At 41.8% G+C, this 24,452-nt stretch overlaps 1 protein-coding gene across 1 annotated transcript in view; it reads left to right on the plus strand.

Moving 5' to 3' along the window:
* MAMDC2 (MAM domain containing 2) overlaps positions 1 to 24,452 on the plus strand; it is a 65,131-nt gene that overhangs the window by 20,451 nt on the left and 20,228 nt on the right. The window contains exons 3-9 of the mRNA XM_056325485.1: positions 12,818 to 13,083; positions 13,776 to 13,860; positions 14,820 to 14,957; positions 17,244 to 17,500; positions 20,393 to 20,486; positions 23,139 to 23,285; positions 24,160 to 24,425. Of these exons, the coding sequence (XP_056181460.1) occupies positions 12,818 to 13,083; positions 13,776 to 13,860; positions 14,820 to 14,957; positions 17,244 to 17,500; positions 20,393 to 20,486; positions 23,139 to 23,285; positions 24,160 to 24,425 (1,253 nt within the window). The remainder of the gene's footprint in view (positions 1 to 12,817; positions 13,084 to 13,775; positions 13,861 to 14,819; positions 14,958 to 17,243; positions 17,501 to 20,392; positions 20,487 to 23,138; positions 23,286 to 24,159; positions 24,426 to 24,452) is intronic.

Here is a 24,452-nt window from a genome sequence, read left to right on the forward strand (position 1 = left end):
TGACTCTGCAGGGTAATGGGCAAAACTGGTGGGATCAGCTGCCAGGACAATGTGAGGCTTGAAAATCTGTTTCTTGATGCCAGAAACAAAGTGGTGAGTCATTGCCAGTGGCCAGCCAGGCATGCCAGGGCTCCAGCCAGTGCTGGCAAGCGTGGGGAGTGGGTACAGGGGCACAGGCACCTGGCTCCCATCTCCACAGCCTGCGTCGTTGCAGAAAATACTTTTCCAGCACAAGACCCGCTGTTCCTGGGGAAACTGTAAACATATAGAAAATGTGTTGGGACTGGTGCTGAATGTGTTCGCTGACACTGTATGAAATTTGGTAACACCTTCAAGCATTTCAGCATTTGACTTGTCTCTAACTTCTGAACTGTGCTTTATGGCAAATACGACACTAAAAGCCTTTCTTAGAAAAACTGGACTAAGGACTGTTTTTAGACCACACAAAGCTTGGCAGATAGAGAAAGTTATTTTTACAGAGTTTATTTTCTGCATAGTTTCTTTTTATTTAGAATAAGTATGAAGCACAAGCTGCTCAGTGGGCCTCATCTGCTGATAACAGTAGATGCCACAACCAGCTCAGGCAGCCCACATCGCTGGAAAACGTCAGCAGGGACTGGAAGGGCACAGGGGGAAGTATCTCAAGCTGCTTGTTTGATGCTTAATTCTTTCCTGAGCATCCACCTGTGACCAGTGTGGGGTACAAAGAGCTGGCTGGGAAGATGCAGGGTCAGATCTGACTTTTGGGGTCTCTTGGTCACATTGTGAGCAATAAATTGGGGTGCACATTTGCAAGGGAGCCACTGCCTGTGGGTGGTGGTAAATGCCTGGTGACATTTGGCAGTCCAAGCCCACCAAGGTAAATTAATCTAAATGGTGTTTATGGATATACGTAAACTTTATTAACATCTGTGTGATCACTCTAGGATATTTAGGATGTAAAGAATGTAGAATGAGGCCTAATAGCCTTAATAATCTGTTATGAGAAAAAAAAATACAAAAACCTAATGAGGGCCCATAAAGTCTAATACTTCGGAAAGTTTTGACACCCTTTTACTTTCTTTGGCAGGGAAATGGGAGTCAGAATATTTTGAGGGTAACAGTGTCATGAACTGGCAGGGTCAGATTGATAGATTTTTTCCAATGACCAGTTTATACCTCAAGTGCTATTTATGTCTTGATAAATGTGTCTTATAGCTCAGCAGGGGCATGCTAAATGCCTTTGCAAGCAAATGCCTGAGGATAATATTGGATAGTCACTGAAATGATGTTGCAGTAAGTGCTAGAATTTGCCAAAACTTTCAGTAGCTTTTTACTTCCAAAGTTATCTAGAAAAAAAATGGAAATACTTGGGGCCTGTGCTAATAATAAAGTCTGAGCATCTGTGTCCCTGGGCGGCTGTGGGGGCGTGTGAAGAGGCTGCCTGAGGGAATTCATCTATTGACCATCACTTAGCGAGGGGGAGCAGAGAGGCCACCATCACATGACAGATGTGTGAGGACTGGACGGGGCCAGACAGATGACAGATCCCTCTGCATATTCTGGGTGACGTGTGATGTCCTGAGTTGAATTAGTAAGTGTGAAGTGGTTTGCTGACTTGGACTGGGTCCTGAATAAGAGTTTGTTGGGCTGTTTTAATTAAAACACAAAGCCCAGGGAAGCTAAAATGTATCAAAACTCTGTTGATTATGGTCAACAATTAGATACCTTGTAGAAAGCAAAATACTTTCCTAAATCTCCTGAATGCCTGAATGTTCACAATGTTCATCCGCACCATTTCTTCCTGGTCCCTTAGACTGGAGTTTGCACAAGGACGTTCTTTTGCTTTTGATATCAAGTGATCCTTACAAACATGATTCTGGGTAGTCCAAATGTCTTGCTCAGAGATGAAGCTCCACAACTGAACCTCCTTGCAGTGGTACTACAGACTGCAACTACTGAGGCAGAGGGGAGGGAGCCATAGGGTATCGGCCCCTCCCCAAAGAGTCCCATAGCATCCTGTGAAATACTTTGGGGTCTTCTTAATTTTGAGACTAGCAATAAATTTATCAATGAGAAATTTTTTATAATCCCTGTAAAAACTGGAAGGTCATTCTGGTGTTAAAAAGTACATGCAAATTTCTGCAAAAAAATGGAGCAAGCTTTCATTCCTGCCTTTTGACTTGTAGCATTGAATATTTTTAAAATTACCTACTCAACAAAAAGGGATAGAGAATGATAATTGAAGAAGAAAAAGCAAAGCTTAGAGCAGGGGTCCTCAAACTTTTTAACCAGGGGGCCGGCGCATGGATGCAGCGGCAGGCAGCCATCTGCGGCTGCTTGGTTTCCCCCCCCAGCCCCCGGCGGGGGGGGGGGGGGGCGGGGGGGGGAGGGGGAGTCTGTAAATACCGGGGACCGGATCGAGGACCCTGGGGGCCGTATCTGGCCCATGGGCCGTAGTTTGAAGAACCCCGCCTTAGAGTGTCCTTGATAGGTTGAATCCCAAGCTTCCCAGGCTGTGAATTAATCTCATGTTTAATTTTGCCAGTTTAAACAGCTTCTGTTTAAGGGTACTCAGAAGTCCATCATTCATATTTGTCAAAAGGAGCTCACTTGCAAGGGTAGGATTATGACCATCTCAGCTTCCAATGGATGTACCCTTCCATGGAGCATGGATATGTATCATTTGAAATATACTTTCTGCTTGAAGGGAAGAGGCAGGAAGCTGGATGCGTTATACTTGAACGAAAAATCCTTTGGCAAACTTCTCTGGACACAGGGAATTCAATACCAACCTGACGGTACAACAGGCTGTACTTAAAGCTCAAAGGTAAGTTTCAGGATTAAGTGTACAACTATTTTCCATTCCCCTAAAATGTGCATGAGATGTTTTTAGAGATTACAGTTCTCTAACCTGGGCCTAGTTTTATCAACCCCTGAAGAATCCCATTCTCCAGTTTCGTGGGTTTTGGCTCAGTCTGTCTGCAGAGACTCACACACACCCTCAGTTGCTACCAGCCTCCTGCCAGGCAGGAATGATGTACAGGACTGCGAGCCTAGAAATGTCCCTGCTAAACTGAAGCCACCAGTGTTGATCTTTGAAGTGGCTAGCTGCTGGATGCAGTTTTGCAGAGCTCCAGGAAATATTAGCCGTGGTCCTGGTGGTTGTCGTGTTCAACATCAGAAGATGTATTCCTTAGCTGTGGGGTTTGTGGTTGCAGATGCTGAATCTTCACCATTGCATGTTCCTGGTCCAGGATGGAGCTTGCTTGGGCAGAAGATGAGTCACTGTGGCTACTTTCTTCTTTAGAGTGGATTACTCGGGAGTGGCCATTAAGTAAACACATCAGCAGCTCCCACAGGGGCAGCTAGTGATAAACTCACTACAAGGCAGTAACCTCCAACAGTTTTTGGAAACTGATGGCATGGCTAGGCTGGCTCCCTCAGGTGACCTTCTGCCAGGCTGCTGCTAGCAGCCCACAGGATCTGATTAGCTCACCTGTAAGCACTTTCTGTATTTCAGAATTAAGCTACTTCAGGACACGGATATAAATATGTACTTTTGTCTGTTAGCAGTTCTGTTTGTATTTTGTGATGTGACATCACTGCTCAATCTGAGAAACTGCCAGTGATCCTAACAATCCTGGTATAAAAAAAGAGTATAAAATCACCAAGCTTACAGAAGTGGGAACTCACAGGAGTTCAGCTTCTGAAGCCAGTGAAACCAAATATTTCAAATATTTTTTCAGTCTTATGTAGGACCTAGGGCCCAGGTGAGTATCAGAGTAAATGCAATTTGTATAGGCCAAGCACATTTATAACTTTCCTTGGAGGGACAAGACTTGTGGGCAAAGGTTACATTTTATTAGTTGATCTGAAGTAGTTGGGAGAGACAGACAAGCATTTAGGCAGATGAGCTGGTTTTCAGGGTAATGCAATAGTCCAAGTGATTTGGCAGATGCAGAGAGAGCAGATTCATGAAGTAGAAAAGTTTTGCTTTTGTAATCTTTCACTGAGCGTGTCCCTGTGGTTTGGAGATGCACTCCAGAAGGCTACTGGTTCAAGTTTGGTTTTTTCCCCAAGGTTAGTGTTGCAGCCTGACGCAGGACCCCCTGCACACAGTGACCTTGCTCCCTTGTGCACCGAAGCTAAGTCAAGTCATGCTGGGCAAACTTGTTCCTGCTCGCCTTGGTTCCAAGGCTCACTTGTCCTCTCCCTCCCAAGGCCACTGCTTGCTGTGACCAGAGTCTTTTCACTTCCCTGGCTCAGTGCAGGTTTGCTTCAGGGTTTTGCTTGGATGGTGAGCACTGCAAGCTTTTAGTTTAACCCCTTTGGAGCATACCAAGGAATTTCTCAACTAAGAAGTCTTCGCTTTTGAAGCATAACAGCATAATCTTCCATATTAATGGAAATCTTGAAAAGCAGCAATGAAAATGAGTTTGGTGGGGATTGGAGTATCTCTTTCTTCTCTCAACCTCTTACTCCCCGTGGCTGTGCCTGTCACTCTGATCTGAGGAGAGGCCTGGCTCCAGAAGCTCCCCCTCTTAAAACAAGAGAAGTGCCCTGTCTCATCGTCTGGCTCACCAGCTTCCTTGTGTTGGTTCCCCTGTGGGGCACAGGCCAACAGTTTTCATCTGGGTTCCAAATCTGATGGATTTACCTTCAAAGAAGTGCCAAAGATGTGTGGACTGTGGATGGGTAGGTTTGCTTTGGGCAGGCTGAGACATGATCAGCACATAATACAAAGCAGAGCTTGTAATACATTACAGGCATAACCCACCACACCACACTATGTGCATCTGCACAAAGAAATGAAAGGAGCCATGAAGAAAGTAAACAGACAACATAATGCAAGGAAATACTGTAAGAGTGAAATTTCATATTCTTTTGCTGAAGGATGGCAGCCCTGTGATGCACTGTACCAGGACAAGGAGCTGTGCTGGTAGAGCTATCACAGTGCTTTCCCCTGTTTGCTTGATCCTGGTGGAAACACAATCTAGCAAAGGGATAGAGCTAGTACTCAAAGAGGTGAGCACTGTGAACAAATAGATGCCTGATTATTTCTACTTTATGTAGCTTTTATCTTTAATATTCCCTGTGCACTGAGGACAATGGAAACTGATTTAGGATGACAAAGAATAAAGAAAAGACTTTTCTGAATTATTTCTGATTCAGAGATTCACAGCAGAGAATCTGGCATCTCCAAATCATAGAAGAGACAGAATAGGTTGTTTCCAAATCATAGAATAGAAATCATGGTGATGGCTCTTTGAAAGAGCTGTTGCAAGGAAAACGAGAGATACTGGAGAAGAACCTGGCAGCCTTTGTGTCAGCAGATTAAAAGTTGTCAAAATTATGTAATGAACAGCATGAAAATGAGAACCAAGTTGTCTGAACAAAAGCTTACTCAGACTGATGGGTTGGTTGGAACAAGCAGAAAGAAAATTTGAGAAGTGTATAAAAATCTGTGAGGTCATAGTGACAGAAAACAAACCCACATGCTTGTGTTTGGAACAAACAGGAGATGTGGTGTAATTGGTGGATGATGTAAGGATCTTGGGACTTCAAGAGGGAGAGAGACGAGAGGACACAGCTGTTGCCAAAAAGCTCTTAGGAGTTCAAGCGTCCCTCAGTGCAGTGGAGCAAATCCTCTAAATAAGAAAACAGCAGCACAGACTGGACCTTTGCCAGATTTTTCACAGGCACACTGATGGATTGAGGCTGGAAGGCTTTGCTGTGTGGTAGTAGCTGTGACCAGATGCTGCAGGCACAGGGTGTTTCAGGGCTAATTGTGTCACTTTTGTGGGTTTTGACAGGCTTGCTAACAACTATTTCTGAACTTTCTGGGAGAGCAAAGGACGGGCAGGGGGTGGGGCTAGTAGTTAATCCAAGCCCTCCTCCAGGAAAGGAGCCTTTGAAGATTCATCCCCCAGCATTGGGAAACATGAGCTTTCTGGGCCAGTCTGGTGGCCATGGCAAACAAGGGACCAAATGATAATCTCAGTCCTGGGAAGAAGACTCAGTTTGCAAAGTAAGGGCGAGCTGGAGAGACAATGCTGCCGGGGGAGCTGGGGTTGTCAGTGATGTCTATCCAGCAGGAGGAAGGTGGGTGACAGCCTGCGTGAACTGCCTGGGTGTTCATCGCCCGAGGCTGTGCTTTTCTACAAAATGTTTTTTCTTTTCAAGAAGTACTACTCAGCTTTGTGAAAGCTGCCTAGAAATCCCGTTGTTCCCCCTGAAGAAGTTGAGCAGCACAGGAGCAGATTTACAGGGGTACTCAGGTGCCCTCCTTGCCTGGGCAGTGAAGGGGGCTTGAGGAGCTGGCAGCAATCAGGAGGGACCGTGGGCTTTTGCTGCAAAAAGGTGACAGCTTAGGCTTGAGGTGCCCCTGTAGGCACACAAGAGGAGGAAGAGCCCTGACAGTAGCAGTGCATGTCAGTCACTGCAGAGAATGAACACAAACCACCTCCTGCTTCCCCATCCCTTGGCTGTTTTCATAGAGCTGCTTTTAAGAAACCACAAAGGACATAAAGGGGGTTTGAAGACCAAAATGTTTTTTTCCCATGATGACAATGCTAATTGGTCCCAATGTATACCATGCAGTTCTTCTGGTGTGAGTCTAACAGTTTACCAGAAATAAAGTAATCTGTGGCTTCATGGGGCTGAAAATACCAGTTATGCCCTTTGGGGTGAAGTAGCTTTAATTATGGCACCACCCTGGACATTTTGGAACTGAGCCTTGACCTTCATTAACATGGGACAGGCTTTGCCACTCAGCCCGGTGTGCTTTGTGCATGCATCTGGCCATCTAGGGAAGAAACTGCTGCTGCCAAGTCTCCTGAGGGCCTGGGGAAGGGGTTAAACACTGACTCACACAAGAGTGGACCATGGTTGCCACACTTCCCAGTCTGCCAGATCAGTCTGGGGAGGGGGGCATGGGGCAGGCTCCCCAGTGGCCTGGGAAGTGGACAGCCCTCCTCCTCGGGTCCAGCAGAGGTGGTGAGATGCTTCCTCCAGCTGCCTGGGATGCACTGCTGCTACCGAGACACCTTGCTCACACAAGAGGTCTTGGTGTCTCTTGATGTGCATGCATCAGGTTTGGTGATGTTGTGGCCAAGGCTGCCCAGAGGGGACCTGTCCTGTGGCAGGCAGATGTGGGCAGCAAGAGGAAGCCTGCAGCCAGCTGAGAGCTGGCATAGCACCTTGCTGGAGTTGCACCACAGCTTCTGGCATGGGGACCTGGGGTGGGGGCTCGGTGCCCTGTAGCCCAATGCTGCCTAGCTTGTAAGGCTGTAGTATTCCGAACTGTATTCGTTTGACTTCTCATTAAAAATCGTCACTATAGTTGCAGTTTAAGCTGATTCTCTAATCTCAGGCCCAGCTGTAGGCCCAGCTGAAATATTTGTGCAAGCTTTTGTGTGGTTGATTGGTTTGGGGATTTCTTTTACTTTCTTTATGGAATTATAGGGCAAAATCTTTCCCTCCAACTGAAAAGTCTTTTGCTCATGCAGTTTTTTGCTTTCCCAAGACACTGCCTAAAAAAATTAGAAAAAAGCCCACCTCCCCCTCCAGCTCTTTGTCCTCCTTCGAAAAAGCATTACCAAAAGGGACTGTTCCTGATCAGAGTAAGAATTTTCTTTAGAAAACCTCAACTTTTCATAGACAGGACAAATTTAACATTGATACATACAGTCCTGTTTTTCAAGACAAATTGTCAGCAAAGAATGTCCACTTTAGTTGAAAATTTTGCTTTCTACTGAAAAGAAATTGAGTGAAAAGTGTTGAACCTGAAGCTTTCCTGTCTGGTGCCACAAGCCTTCTCCTAGGTTCACCCAAAATCTCATATGAAGTAGCTTGTAGAATGTCAGTGTTCTTAGGTCAAACTCTGAACCTTCATCTAAACCTCATCTGTATCCAGGGACAGCTTCCATGTGCAAACTTAATTTGCAAAATGATGTCTCTGTGGCTATATCGTTACTATTTTTAATTAAGGTTTCCTGGAGTTGTAAGAAGGCTTAATAGGTCCTAAAGAATGAACTGCTTTGTTACTTTTTTTTTTTTTTTGACAGTAGAATATTTAAAAAAACCCACACTACAGCCACAGCCCAAAATCCAGACACTGAGATTCCAAAGAAGGTATCAGTAGATCATTTTTTGTCCTAAGAAACTCTGGTAATATTCTTTCCTGTTTCTCTATGGGAAGTACAGAGAAAATCCAAACGTGACTGGCAACATTAAGACATTTTTTTGCAAATTTTCTGCATAAATGAGTGCTTGATCAAATGGAAATTCCCAAACTTTTCCTGCTTCATATTTCCTTAATACTATTTCTCTTGGAGCTCACTGCTTATATATGTAAAGCCACACTCTTGCTGAACTAAGCGAACAGCTGCATCAGATACAAACTCCATGAAGGGTCTGACATGTCTGTGGTTAGCCTTCCAAAGTTTTGCAGAGGAAATATATAATCGAAAAGCTAACTGGTAATTTTAGTTATCCCCGTTGTTTTTTTTTTTCTTTTTGTCAATGGAATTTGGTTTGTTTTATTGGCCAGTGCATGGCATTTTGTCTTGTTTGTGTTATTTACAGAGAAAGCAATCAGTTTATTTTCTGCACTGTTTTTTGGGAAAAGTAGTATTGCTGGTCGCAACCCCCCTTCCACTAAGCCATTGATATAATCGCTGCTGACTGATGTATTGATGCCTGTCTGGTAAGTAAATAAAAAAATATAAATATAGATCTGGAAAATTTGGGTGAATGACTCATAGACTTAATGTATCACCAGCTGGAATTGAGAGAGAGACTGTACAGAACTGCTTATTAGAGCAGCAGAATGAGAGACATGCATACAGAGGGATTTTAAAGGTCTTGTTTTGTGAGTCTTACTGCCACAATGCATAGTTGCACTGAGGAGGGAGAAGTTTGAAACACTGTGTCCTAATCCCCCCGGGGCTCAACATTTTGCTTAGACATGGAGGAATGTAAAAATAACACCATTGGTCCTGTACAGTTTGACTCAACTGTCAAGGAGAAGACAGTGAAGTTACACAGTAGGTAAAAAGTCATTATAGGAATGTGAGTAAAAAGTGTGTTTACTGGCCAGCCTGCGCAGTGAGTGAGTGGTGGGGGACCTCTGAGAGTCTCCTTTCTCCCATCTCTTCTCCTGGCTATAGTTGTTTGTCTTCACCAGGGAACTGCTAGCTGTTAGCAAGCAAAGGTAGGTAGCGGTCCCTGGCTTCTGTCAACTTCGAAGAAGCTTGTATGGTGTCTTCACCACAACAGCAAAACCCCATGCCCCTAAAAAATGGGAAGTGCAGCTTTACTGTATTTGCACAGCCCCTTATACTGCTTAGGGCTGCATCTACCTCCTGAGCAAATAATTGCCAGAATTGTATGCTTGTGTTTCTGTGTCAACAGGCTTTTAATAGCATTTTGTGACTACCTCTCTTTTGCTTTCCTGTGATTTTGAAGAGTAGTCCTCTCTTGATAACTCCTGAATGACTGCTGTGAATTAAGTGCCTTTCGCATTTGGAGGAGGAGGATTTTGCAGAAAAAAAAATCATGTGGCATGCTGCAAAATGAAGCTGCATGTTACATTTTTAATGACAGATTTCAGGCTACAGCACTGTGCATTCATCAAATTCTCCATAGAGTGCTAAATATCCTTCTGTTACTCCCACAAAGAAGTGTGTGGAAAGTTGTCTGCTGTTTTACTCCAAGGAACCCTCTCTTTGCCTTGATTTGCTCTTACAATTGCTCTGTGTCAGCCCTTGAGGTCTGCATTGTGAGACCTTCCTTTCTGCAGCGGTGGCACATGTCATTGCTTTTACTGAAATACAGTTTAGTACAAAGGCCATTTAGTAAATGCCAGCATTCATTTGGAAGAATTCTAACATTAGCATTTTCTGTGCTTGATACTTACACAGAAAGCGCTCTATCAGTGCTCCCATTGATTTCAGTGGAGCCAATCACACATTTCAACTTCCAGAAGATGCTACAATGATTAGCAGGTTGGGGGTGAGAACACTTTAGTTTTGGAGACTTAATGAATAGGTCGAAATAATCTTTTTTAAAAAAGGCAACACCCCCCACCCCGATTGAAAAGGGAGTTTGTGATCTTTGTTCTCCTGACAGTGAGGAATCAGACCAAGTGAGAGCAAGTGTACAGCAAACAGAGAATGCAGAGTCAAGTTTATAGTAACATAATAATCTCAACTGGCAACTCTAAGAGGTTTTCTTTCTCTTTTAAATAACTATTTTTTGTGGAAGAATCTTAGTCTACTTATAATTAAGTCCTAAAGCCAGGCAGCCGTTTAGGCCTCATAGCTGGTAATTTGAGGTCTCCGTATGAGTGTGTTTTCCTATGTTGACACTCATGTATTTTTGGGGGAAGGAGGGGAGGGAAGATGAGTATTATAAGGCTTTGTTTCCTATGGGGTTTGTCATGAAGTGCAGACAAAAATAGGCTTAAATCTAAACTGAAATTGCCAGGCATGGATTCTGAATTGTAGGTTTCTTGGTAAGCAAAATGATCCAAATGCAGCCTAGCCTAAAAACACAGATTCTCCATCTGAACTGGATATTGCCACTTATATCAATTAGAATCAAATGTGTGAGGAGCATTCGACTTCTGATAAAGCCTTGGTGATTCCCCTCTATCCTCCATGCGTGTAAAGAAACATGTACCTTGCACTAGTGCATGCCAACAAAAAAATGCTGTGCATGCTAACTCTTGTGAACTAACTGGGTATCTGTATGCCAGTGGATGTTCTACACTCTCACATTTTATGTAGTGGCAGATTTGAGTATTTGGCAGGCACATTAGCTGCCTATTTTTAAATATTTATTCCTGTGCTTATTTTACTTTCATATGCTGCTGCAGTAACAAGTTACCCGTACTTAACCAGTGATTTTGTATATTCCTCCAAGAGACTAAAACCAGACACAGTAGATATAAAGAGAAATTATGGTAAGAGGGAAAAAAAAAAAAAGAAATTCCATTCCCTAAAAAGGGAAAGAAAATGCAGCTTTTCTATATTTACACAGCCCTTTATACTGCTTAAGGCTGCATCTACCCCCTGAATAAGTAGCAATCATTTATCTTGCATCTGTTAAAGAAAAATGTACAGTACAAATGGGTTGCTGTGCAGAGTGTCTGCAGGTGAGTGAGGGAGCAGATGCAGGGGGATGCTGTAACATGCATTGCCCAGGGAATCGGATGTTGTCAGAGCTGCTGCTTGCTCCTGGCATCTTTCTGGGGGTGTATGGGAAAGGACTTTGGGAACCTCATAGACCAAATCTGTACCAGCTCTTTGCCTTGGGGAGGTGGTGACTATCCATGCAAATGATGTGTCAGAGAGAATACTCTTTAACAGGCATTAGGGGAGCTCCTAGGAAGCAACCCCAGGGTGGCTTGGTAGAGTTGGAGGTTTCAGGCAGGATTTGGGAGGGGAGGGTGTGCAAACAAGCAATATATTTAAGATCAGTCCAGCTGCTGATGTGTTAAAGTAAAGCAAGTGCTTACCTATGTGTGGAAACTGAGACAAGCTCTGTGGTCAAGTGAAGTGAGATTAAAAAAGAAGAAATATATGCTCTGTGGAGTCTAAAGAGGATGAGTATTACTAATGTGCTGCTGGCTGAAGGACTGACTTGACACAGTCCCTGACAGCGCTTACATCTCTTGCTTGCAGCTTGGCTGGTGCGATTTATTATCAGGAGTAAGATTTGTCTGATATACATTGCCACTAAGTTAGAAGGATCATTTTCAGATTGTCTATGGGAAAATGTTTCAAACATGGATGGTTCAGCTTGTTTTGTAGCTTTGTTTTGGTTGGGTTTGGTTTTTTGTGGGTTTTGGTTTGGTTTGTTTCTTTTTTTGTTGTTTTGGTTTGTTTTTTGTTTTTTTTTTTTTAATTTCCTTTCTCTCTGTGTTTCACTTGTTTCTGGCATTGCATTGCAGGTTTCTGTGACTCCTGTATCCCGTTTTAATCTCCTGATCTTGGTTTTGATGTGTTAGTAAAGTCTGCAGGACCAGGCTTCTGTTTCACTGTGATTTCTTTACTGTTGCCTCCTTTCTCTATGTGTTGTTTCTTTTACTTTTTTTTTTTTTTCTTTCCTCCTCATGCATTTTTAGCTTGTCATCACATCCTTTCTTTTGTTTTTATAGAGAAGGTTATGTTTTAGGCTCTGCTTCTAAAATATCCATCCACATATTTCAAGTTCAAATTTAGTAATTTCAAATAATCCCATTGAGACTGCTGATGTGTTTAAATATAGCTTTACATTTAGCACTTTTTTGAATCAGCAGTTTTGTAGATTTGAGTTTTACTAGTTAAGAATGTCTTAACTGTGTTTTCTTCTTCAAACCAGAAATGCTTTAGAAGTTTTTGGCTGCAACATGTTTCTTATGTGTTGTTTTAAAATCTAAACTATAAAAATGAAGCTAAAGAGTTTTGATCTGTAAAACAACTAAATATTTGTGCAGCATATTCCTGCCTGTGTGAATTATCTTGTCAATCAAATTGTCTGTCTACAACTACCCGTTCTGGAGGGCCATACTTACTTATTAATCTGCTTTAAACTGATGTAACTTGCACTCACTGAAGATTTCCAGTAATTTTAAAATTGTGATTAAAAGTGCTGTGAGACACAGTAAGTGACATTTGTGTGGGTACAGTGGGATATCAAAAGGTTAAATGACTTGCTTAACACAATGAGTGGTGGTCTCAGTCTCCTGACCTAGCCCCCAACCAACCATTCTTTATAAATAAGTACTTTTGTCTTATTTATAAAAGCAAAGCCTCTGATGTATATTATTCTGATGTGTGTCTGTTCCCAGGACATTACATTTCTGTGGATACATCTTACGAGGGTGAGAAAGCAGTGCTGTCCAGCCCTGAGCTGTACTCGGAGGAGTGGAGCTGTGTCAGGCTGATTTATCAGATAGCGACAACTGCAGAGGCTTCACCCAATCCTGCCAGGCTCAACTTGTACTTGAGGCAGGAAGGAGAGAGCTTTGATCGTTTGCTGTGGTCAGCCAGGAAGCCCTCAGACAGCTGGCTTATAGCTAGCTTAGATTTAACGAACAGCACAAAGAAGTACAAGGTAAGCCCTTGATTTTAGAAGGTGCCGCAGGCTTTTTGGTGCATGTGTTGGCATGTACAGACTGCTTTTCAGTGTTCCCACTCAGGGTCCTCCTGTTCCTTGGCTTTCACACCCAGGGCTGGCAGCTTGTGAGTCAGTCAACGTCTTTGTCCCTAAAATCAGGGGTGGGGTGCAGCTCACGGGGAAGCACAGCCAGTTGAGCCATGCAGTGAGGATGCCTCACCTCGCAGCAGCCCGTCGGAGCTGCTGGCATCCTGCAGCAGATACGGCACCTCCCAGGTCTTGGGTATGCAGCTGCGCTCTCTTGTTCCTGTCCTCTGTGCCCTTCTGGAAGGAGTCAGAGGCTGAGAGGAGAGTATTTCTACCCAAAACCTGTCACATTGCATCTCTCGCAATAACACTTTGCATAGTCACAGCCGAGGAATCTGGAATCCTGCACTGTTATGTGAAGTGTGGAATCTTGTGGCTTTGTCTCATTGTCCTTCAGTGTGCCTTCTGTCCTCAAGAAGAGCATTGACTGTCTTTAATGCCTTCTGCCAAGCTCTTCCAGCAAAAGCACCTCTCCTGACTGTAAGGGCAGTGAGCCCCCCGTGTATATTTAATTTCTTTTCCTGTCTATCCTGTTTTAATATCCAGGGTGATGATGGCAATACTGAAATCCTAAAATTTACAGTTTGGTTTATATTGTGCAGATTGTACTGGAAGGTGAAATGGGACAAGATAGATCTGCCAGTATAGCAGTTTTTGAAATCAAAATAACTTCTGGATATTGTATTGGTAAGTACGGTCTGCTAAGCTCCCATATTCTCTGCATAGAAAAAAATGCCTTGTCAGCAGTTTTAAAACCGAATTAAAGGTTTGGGTTTAGAAGAAAGACAATGGCTTTTTAATTAATGAAAAATTGGCTGCCATACTTGATATAGGTATTTTTGAAGCTAAGGTTGCACACACTTAATATGTGTTTTTATTCACCCATCTTTGTGATATATATAGACATTTCACATACAATAATTCATTCTAAAGCTATTTATTGTTCAAGCAGGAACAAGTGTTATATTTTCATAAAACTAGATTGCTGCAAATACTACAACATAACAGCTGCAACATTCTTTCTGCTGACTGCCTGCTCATGTTTCCTTTCAGTGGCATCTTGCAGGCTGCAGAGTCAAAACTCTGTTGACACTTACTGCTATTTCCTCATGACATTTGCCAAAAAAAAATGCTAATAAAGTTCAAAAATTTAAGTGGCTAGAAGGCTGGGAGACCTTTGCATTTCTGGGGAGCTCTTGTGCAGCCCAACTGAATTGTCCCAATTCTTTGGCTCTGTGCAGGAAACAAAGCAGTCTAATTACTTCCATGAAATACTGGTTCTGCTTTGCTTCTGGCCATCCCTGATTTACAAGTGGAAGTTCTGCTCAGACTGTTCAGTTCTATGAAGTGGTGTATTTTAAATTTTATTTTGTTCTAAATTACAGAAGTCCTGTATTGCCAAATAAAGAAAAAGATAAGTCAGACTGAACAGGATGGAAATGAAAATTTTATCAAAAATTGATCAAAAATTGTGGCTAAGTTTGTTTCCACATATGATAAGCTGTCAAGTGCCATGTCCAGTTCTATAAATATAGGTAGTATCTGCACTGCCATGTGTAAAATAAGGCCAGCGCTTAGGAATAGCCTCTGTTCCAGTTTCTGTAATGAAAATGTGTGCACTCAGCTGGTGATGTCTGCAATTGCAGAATGCGATTTTGAAGAAAATCATCTTTGTGGCTTTGTGAACCGCTGGAACCCCAATGTCAACTGGTTTGTTGGTGGAGGGAACATTCGCAATTCTCAGTCTGTCCTGCCCAAAGACCACACACTTAGCAGTGAACTGGGTAAGCAACAAATGTGAAACAGCAGTATAGTGGAAAATTTGAGGCTGTGATTCACATATGACTCTTGTACTGCAAATTATTATGTGAGTTCTTTCCTTTCTCCTGGCATTGGGTGGGGTAAGAATGACCTATGTTGCAAAAGGGATTAGAAAAAAATGGGGGGAATTTGCAGAAGTTCACACGAAGTTTCCTGTAAGCTTTTAATAAGGTTATCATGCCTTTTGCTAGGCTTCAAAATTACTCAAAATAAGGATAAAATTTTGGATGGAGAGGGGTAAAATTCATCTTTCTGTGGAGTCTAAATGTATGGACCACAGTAAGTTTTAAAATCTTGTATTGCTGCTCTGTACACCTTGCAGGGGTGTTCCTTCCAGTGGTTATTGGGAAAATTGAGTAGGAAATCTACAGAGTTGAAACATGTTTGGAGAATCTTGGGTTAAATTGCAGAGTTTAGGAGGTTTTGTTTCTTTCAGTTAGATGTGCTGTTGATGCAGTCCGTTGGAGGTAGAATGCTGTAAAGACTTAAAGGATTTTCAGCACTTGCTCTGTGTGAAATTTTTGTCCCAGCCACCTTGTTGAGAGGAGAACATTTTACACAGTCATAGAGAAGGGCTGGGGGATATCTTAGCCTCTGATGTAGTGTTGCGTGAGGTACTGCAGCAGGTGACAGCCAGGAGGTCTGGCTGCTGCAGCACACTGCGTGACTCAGACAATGTGACACTTGTGATGGTGCAGACAATTGCATCATGGAAAGCAGGGTTGATCCTCTTTCCTTAACTCATGCCACTGTGCCTTTTATTTATTTCACAATTGTGTGAGTTGAGTACAGAGTGTCAGTCCAGCTCTGCGTTACCCCACAGCACCTAAATGCTGGTAAAATTTTGATGGAAGTTTAATTCATCGTAACATCAACAGCAGACAGTGCCTCTGCCTATTAAACAAAGTACTGGATGTGACAGGAAATGCCACCAACTGGGAGGGACCTGTTTTCTTGTAGCCACAGTCTTTCTTTTTCACACCAAACCCTCACTGCTGACCGTTGAATGAGAAGACCCCAAGAAGCCAAAAGTCACACAAGAGCCTTCCTTTTGCAAGAGTTGTGTTACAAAGGTACAATCAGCTAGGGAGATCATAATTAAGCTATGAAATGTGGTAAAACTGCAGAGCAAAAATGAAGACCAGAACTTCTTAGGCAAGTACCACTGAAATGTCTCCTGTCCCCTGGCAGTGGGGAGGCTGGAGCTGACCACAGCCAGGCAAGCCCTTTCCCCTCCTAGTGGAGTGAGCCGAGAAGTGACATCTCCAGGTTTGAGAACACCATTAGCTAATTAATATAGTGGTGTAGACATAAACCTAATGGCACAGTTTGCAGTGTCCATGCTGAAGTACCCAGTCAGATTGGCACTTCATTCTCCTCTAAGCTTTCTACTTGTGAGGAGCCATTTTTCCCTTCATCAGCTGACACTGTTTGGTGCTGTTTCTAGGAGTGTAGAAGAAGAAAAATGACAGATGCACAGTGTATCGATGCACATGAATGTGTCTTGTTTAAATCAAGATAGCTCTCTGAAAATTGAAGCCAGAGAAGCTGTACCCTTTGAAAATCCTGCAGGTCATATTGGGTGTTGAGGGGAGGGAGTCTACTCATCTGTAGTGCTTTTCTGTTTATTAGCATCTCACAGAAGTCTTTTTAAAGGATTTTACAAAGAACCAGTCTGTTCAGTAAAGATAAAACATTTAGAAACCAAATCCTAGATTGAGCAGAATTATTCAAGCAATGAAATGTGCAGAATAAAGGCATTTGCCAATTCATTTGATACATTGAATGAACTACTGAATGAAATATGTGAGGAAACATATGGCCTATAATCTTGTTCATTTGCTTGGATTGCCTCAGTAAAAATTGCACTTGGAAGAAGATTAAATACTATACTGAGCTGTTGGGAGGCGGGGAATTTACTCAGCTGTAACACATTTTTCCATTTATGAATGGGTCCCAAATTCAGAGAATTTATTACTTTCTTTAATATAAAGATCTTGAATAAAGACTTCAGAAAGAGCCAAGACTGACTGTTTTGCCAGTGGTATCTTAGCCAAACAACTTCGCACATAGGAGGAAAGGAGAAAAGAAAAAAATAATCTCTTAGAATTACTAAAATTTCCTAGGAATCAACCATTGTTGTCCAGGTCATAGAGATACATGTCTAGTCCCTGCCCATCTCCTGATACTTCTTGTAAGTGGTGTCCTTTAAAGAGCATCCTTATACCCACTTTCTTTTATACTTTTAGGTCACTACATGTATGTGGACTCTGTTTACGTCAAACATTTTCAGGAAGTGGCCCAGCTAATCTCACCAAAGACCATGGCCCCAATGTCTGGCTGCTTATCTTTTTATTATCAACTTAAGCAGGAGAATAGCATTGTTTTTACGGTTTACTTGAGAGACATGAGTGGCTTTTATGAAGAGATCTGGAAAACAGACAGTGCACTGAGTGCGGACTGGGCACTAGCAGAAGTTGACTTCAATGCGCCGTACCCTGTGGAGGTAAAGCAATCATTCCTGTACTGTCCAGCTGTGACTTCCGGGTTGCATCAGACATCAGTGCCGACTCAGGCCAAGTCAGGAACATGGCAGTGGCTGTCCAGTGTCTGAAAGAGGGTTAGAAAGATGCTGGCGATAGGTTGTTTCCTTTGTCCACTGCATAAAGGTCAAGGAGGACTCACTTTCCATACGGCTTGATTTTCAGCAAAGATAAAGTCAGGTGAAGTGCTTGAACAGAATACTTTGGGAGGTTGTAGAAGCCTACTAATGTGAAGTCTTTCAGTTCCTACTAAATAACGTCAGTGTTCTCTCAGGCCTTACGTCTGTGACTCGGGGATCCATTTTTGAGGAGGTGGAGTATCACAAAATAATGCCTGCTTCCCACTGCAGAAGAAAAATTGTAACAAATATTGGAGCTCTGTTCTCTACCTTATACAATCCTGCAATTCAGTTTTTCTGTGCTTTCACAAGATAAGAGTCCAAACTTGAGTCCTAATAGTACAGGAGTCCTTAGATGCAGAAGCCAGCTCTCTGTGGTTCATGTAATTTATTTCAAGAGTATCAGAAAGAAATTGAGTTTCTTATTTCCTAGAGTTTACTAAAATAACCCCAAATCTTAGAAGATTGAAATAAACATAAATATGTATGTATAGAAAAATACACACACATCTATGTATAAAAATATGTGTGTATATATATACATACACACATGTATTATATCTTAATATAGGTAAAATATATATTCTTATATCTAATACATACAGAAATATCTTAGAAGATTGGAATAAATAGTGTATATGTATTATATACAACACCTATACTTACATGTATAAAATATATATTATATATGTAACGTATATATACACACACACTCTCCCTACACACACTCTCCCTATAGATACACTTCTAATTCTAGGATTGCTATTAAATTGGCTTTCATTCCACTTGCTTTAACTCCACAGAAGTTACTTGTTAATTCACGATAAACCTGCAGATTTTTAGAAATTAGTAGTGGTAAAGCTAATTTTCATCAGATGTTACATAGTCCTTTTATACTTTGTAAAGTCAGCAACCAAGTCATCCATTTGAATTGTCAGACTTCAAATGGTATGGGAAAGGAGATTAGATCTGGTAAGGTCTCATAATACTGAATGGTAAGTGAAGTACTTACTCAATAAATACAAAGTAACACACAAGGGGAAAAACAGTCCTAGCAGTACGGATAGAAATAAATTAATGATTACTTAGAGCTGGGCATTACTGTCGTTAGTTTTGTGAAAATTATCCTCTCAGTTCCTAGGGGCATTCATAAAACCATTTGGAATGTTGGAAACGATACTGGAATAAACAGCAGAACAGAGGATGTCGTACCACTGGACGAATGGACAGGGTACCCCTGTGTTCAGCAGAGTATGCAACTCCAACCCTCTCAGTTAAAAAAGAATATCCTAGAACTACAAGAGGGAGATGGGTATAATCAATAGTGTGGAGAAGTTAGCATTAATGAAATAACAGTTTTCAACCTGTAGAAAAAAACGACTAAAGTAGAATATGGTAGAGGTTCATAAAAATTATGAATGACACAGAAAAGATTAACTGTTCCCTTTCGTTCATAATTTAAGTTGCTGTTTGAAATTCTTAATTACCGGATAACAGTAAAATAAACCAAAGGGAAGATTTTTTCCTACATCACATAACTGTAGAACTCACTTCCACAGCGTACTATGGATACCATTATTCTGATAGTTCAAAAACTGATTAGACGGATTAATGGGAAAGAAAGAATCTATCAGGAATGCTATGTGATGGAAGAAGAACTGAAAACTTGTCATTGCCTTCAGTTCTTTCTGTAGGTAACCTCTGTTGAAACCAGACACTTGGCTAGATGGGCCTTTGTTCTGTTTGAGGAATCTTTATGTAATCCAACACAGTCATTATTCTAGAGATCACTTTATAGAAATCAGAATAAAGCTTACATATAATTTCTTCAGTTGGTTCAAGAAAGCCTTCCTCTTTGTTTCATCCCACTAAAGGAGATCACTGAGGATTCTTTCCCAGCTCTCCTAGTCTGACTTCCGACCCTGGGTGAGACATCACAGGCATTGCTTTCACTGAACAGGATCGCACTCGGAAGCATTTGTCCATATATCCTTGTTTTGTCCCTGGGATTGCCTTGTGATTCAAGCCTTTTCTCAATGTTTTCCTGTAACTCAGAGTTTTGATAATCAAGAGAAATTTTAAGATGCTTCCTCAAGTTTTATAGACTATCCTCCACTTACTTGAGGAAATTATGTCCCTTGGGAATGGCTAAGGACATTGTTTGATTTTTGTGGTAAGAAAACCACAGTGATAGCTTTTCTGGTTGTTAACTAAATATTTTAAAGGAAATCTTCCCTGCCAGCTGATGCCAAGGCATGGGTTTCAGTATCTGAGGATGTTTAGAAAAAACAGTAAAACTGAATATTGTAAGAGCAGAGTAACTACACAGTTTGGTTTTAGCCCTTGATACAGCTGGATTCTAGATACAGTAATAATTCAGCAGCTTTGGAGTCCTAGTCCATACAGACTGTTTACCCTGAATACTGGCTTTGTATGTTATCATGATAGTAGCCTTACTGCATCTTTAAAACTCATGCTTCATAAAGCAGCATAACAGGTATGTTCCCCTTGATTTCTTCTTGATCTTGAGTGAGCAAAGGTCTGGTGCCAGGGTCAAGCTCTGATTTATAACCCTAATAAGTGATATAATTTAATTTGTCCCAACACCTGCAATGCTGTCTGAGATGCCCTGGAGTCTGTCTGGGACATCCAAACAGAATCCTGTAATGCAAAGATGTGTACCAACATTATTGTTGTGTATATGGTAGATGAATAACAAACTATTATAATTTCCAGGTAATATTTGAAGTTGCTTTTAATAGTGCCAAGGGAGGTTATGTTGCACTTGATGACATCGCTTTCTCTCCAGTTTACTGCAGCAATCAGTCAGGTATGAGTTTTTATTGCTATTTACCATCTTTGTGGTTTTCCCCTTTGCTTTGACCTCTCTGAACCACCTGTCAGTACTTGCAATATTTGGTAGTGATGTGCAGATGCTACCTTCTCAACTGACCAGTGCTACTGGGCTTCTCTTCGTCCTGGTGACAAAACAGCAGATAAACACTAATGTCATTCTTTTGATCCAGAAATTAGTCCTTAATGCTTCCTCTGCCAAGACCTTGCACCAGGGATCTGCAACTGGAGCACTGGACTGAATGCTGTATTTGCATCACCCCAGCTTTTGAACACATTACCACTTGCAGGCCTGTTGCTGAAAGAGAGGGGGATTTCCCCAGGTGAGGAGGGTATGAGGAAGAAAATATCCTGGGCTTTTTATTATTGCCAGTGTAGAAAATACCTTCCTCCATGCCACATGCTCTGAGGTGTTCTTCAGAGCCAAAATAGGAGACCTTGCCTTCCTGTCCTCACTCTTCCAGGAGGTATTATTTATCTCAGACAGTGGCATGTCTGTCAAGTTTTTGTTAGGTGTTCCCAGCAGCAGAAGTCAGCTGAATCTACATGACCTGTGCTGTAGAGGCACTTTGGATGAAGGACTTCGTTGTTTGAGAATGCAGCCTCTGCAGTAGCTGTGTACTGGTGGCTTGGGTTTTAGTGTAGCACCAAGCAGTAGTCACAAGCAGATTAGTCGTTTCCCACTGAGCCCATCCATTCTTTCAGTCACAGGTTTGAATTTTTGGCTAATGTTTTGAAGTGATCAAGGGAAAAAAGATTTTTTTGCCCTTTTTTATTTGCCTGGAGTCTCTGCTAGCTTTACCTGCACTGCTGAAGAATCAATTGGAGGTAGATTCCAATTAAGTTATTAATCCCCAACTCTTGGCTGAGTAAATCTAGTTGTTTAATTAACTCCTCAATGCCTGTTCTGTTTTTGCTTTGTTTTGCAACAATCCTGAGTTATGTTTGCAATATGCCATGGATTGGAGCTGTGTGCTCATCAGTTTTCCATTATTTTTTTTTTCAGTTGTCTTATATGTGCTGAGGTATGGGATAAATTTTATAGTATTTTCTGCCACAATCCTGATTCAGTCATACTATAATGGCATGAGTTAAAATCTACTCTGACTAGTAAATTTGATAGGTTCAGCTACAGCTTTGCCTACTAACTCTGATTTTCAAGTTTTGGAGTGTTTTTTTGGGTTTGGGTTTGGGGTTTTTTTTGCTGTTTGAGAAATGAATGCCAATCATTTGCTTTATATTTTGTTGAAATACAAAAAAGCTGGTTAATCCTTCAGTCTTATCTCCTGTTTCCATCTTCAGCTGGTCTGAGCAGAGACGTTAAAATCAAAGAGATCTTCATTCTCGTATTCGGTCATAGCAGTGTATGTAACAACATCAAGTTTTTTTTCTTATTTTTCTGAAATTTTGTTCACAAAGGTCTCAGTGTTAGCCAAGTGGAGGGGAAAGGTACCAGAGTATTAAACTTGCCCCCCAAAGGGTGAATCATACGATGGGTTTAACGCTGCGTGGACCTGGTAGTGCTCCAACTGTGTTTTCTTTAACTAGGAAAGCAGTGGGAGGAGGCCAAGGCTGCCTCATGCTAAGATCTGGCTTATTTGAGGCTGAAGAGACCACTCCATGGCATCTCTCCAAATCAAAAATGTTGCTTCTCCTGAAGCTGATTGCCGGTGTCCCTGCCCTTGCTGGGAAGTCCTTCTTAGCTTCTGTGCAGAAGGGTCATGCATGCTGCTGTAGAGATGCTCACAGGGTCCTGACTCCCAGCGTAGCCAAAAATTGTGTGATGGCTTTGGGTTGTGCCCCTCGTTTCCCCAGCATCTGGTACAAGTGGGTGATAGAGCTTTTAAAGAAGTAGAAATGTTTTACTTTTAGAAGAGCCATTCACCAGGGGGACTTTTTCAGACTGAAGCAAATCCTGACCCATGAATGCCATATTGCAAGTGAAGAGGGAGCCACCAGCAGGGCTGGGGGACTTAGCTTTTAATCAGCTTCAATATAAATGGTGCAGCTTTCTTTTCTGCAGTGTGAAAATGTGAGGCATGGCTCCAGAGGTCAGTAGCCGCGAGATGATACATGAACCAAAAGCTGTTTGACTTCCTTACTTAGGGCATGCATATGCACACACATTAAATATGACTAAAAAAGGGTTTTTTTAAAAAGTGCTCTTTAGAAGAATATTAATGTTGATGTTAGAAAGTTATCGCCTTAGAAACTGAAGTGAAATTATGACACCTATCCACACACATGTGCACATGCAAACTCATTTTGATTGATTATCGTTTAAATGAATGAGCAGGATGAAAACAAATGGTCTGAATGTGCATTACGTCCTGAAGGAGGAATCTTCTCTTAATATCTGTAGCTTATTTATATTTTATAGGGGCAGTGAAGCAGGTTTCCTCCCAGCTCCAGCAAAAATATAAGAAAATAACACCCATTTCCAATGGAAAATTGATAGTTCGTTATCATTGTGACTTTGCTTTATGTACGTGTAACATCTTTGCACATGCTCATCTTCTCTAATGCAAAGAAAGATGAAACAGAGTATACTTTGGCATCGTTGTGCTTCAAATATCTATGTTTATTATACTGTGCTCTTCCTAACAGAACATATGCATCTATCTTTTAGGAACTCCTTTCAATCCTGCTGGGGCAGGCTGCAATTTTGAGGAAGATCTGTGTAGCTTTTACCAGGATAACAAAGATGGCCCAGGGTGGAGCAGAGTGAAAGTGAAGCGTAATGTCTATAGAGCAGGAGATCACACTACAGGGTTTGGTAAATCAAAACTCCTTTTCACTGGAAGAATCAAATTGAATATAAAGGTTAACCTGTTGTATCATTGTTTACTCTGTTAAATAATGTCATTGGCACACTGGTTAGATTCCCTTACTGCAACTCCCTGCCATTAAAAAACAGTGTACACCACTCTGTCCTAGCTAGGACTCTGGCTGTGCCTAACCACATGTAGAGGGTGAAGGTCACCTGCTGAATAGCCGTGCAGGGCTATCCATCAGTTTATTTTCACTGTACTGATTTGTAGTCATTGAAGGGATGATTCCACAAAAGCATACAAGCAAATATAATAGCAGCTTAATGCATTCCTCTTAATATAGAGGAATGAGGGGCTCTTAGCTCTTCCAGGCTTAGGACAGTTGGCATTTTTAAGGGAAAACTGTGAAATGTTGTGTAGTGAAGCCACGTAGTGAAAGGCCTGCTAATAAGTTCTGAAACTTGCACATCTCTCTGTGTAGAGTATTCATGGCTCTTAATCAAATGTGCTAAGTCTCACTTCTTTATACTTGGTGCAGCGAATAACAGTCCTTGTAGCCCATACTTCATTCTTTGGTGTCAGAGCAGTACCCTTAAAACATCCAGGTTTCCAGTGAGGCCAGCAGGCCAGAGAATTTTTCAGTGTAAATTTGAAAAGTATTTATTTATGGTAACTTAGCCATGTGCCAGTTTAGCTTAAAGAGGCTGAGACACTTTTAGAAAAATTATTTCTATTCAAACAAAGTGTGATAATCTGTTTCCTGCCCATAGAAACTGTTTCTATAACCAAAGTCTAACGCAGTAACAGAAGCGGCTTTAATAGCAAATCAACTGTGCTAATTGCCTATTAGAAGTACTCAGTAATTGTGCTGTCTTGCAGGTTATTACTTGTTGGCAAACACAAAGTTTACATCACAGCCTGGGTACATTGGTCGTCTGTATGGCCCGACACTGCCAGGAAACTTGCAGTTTTGTCTGCGTTTTTATTATGCCTTATACGGGTTTTTCAAGATGAGTGGCACCCTTGCTGTTTATATCTTTGAAGAGAATCATGTTGTTCAAGAGAAAATCTGGTCCGTCTTGGACTCTCCAAAGGGAGTTTGGACTCAAGCTGAAATCTCCTTCAAAAAGCCTATGCCTTGCAAGGTAAGAACCTACTCTTCAAATCTGCTG

Source organism: Falco biarmicus, chromosome Z (genome assembly GCF_023638135.1).
Source record: "Falco biarmicus isolate bFalBia1 chromosome Z, bFalBia1.pri, whole genome shotgun sequence".
Taxonomy (NCBI): Eukaryota; Metazoa; Chordata; class Aves; order Falconiformes; family Falconidae; genus Falco; species Falco biarmicus.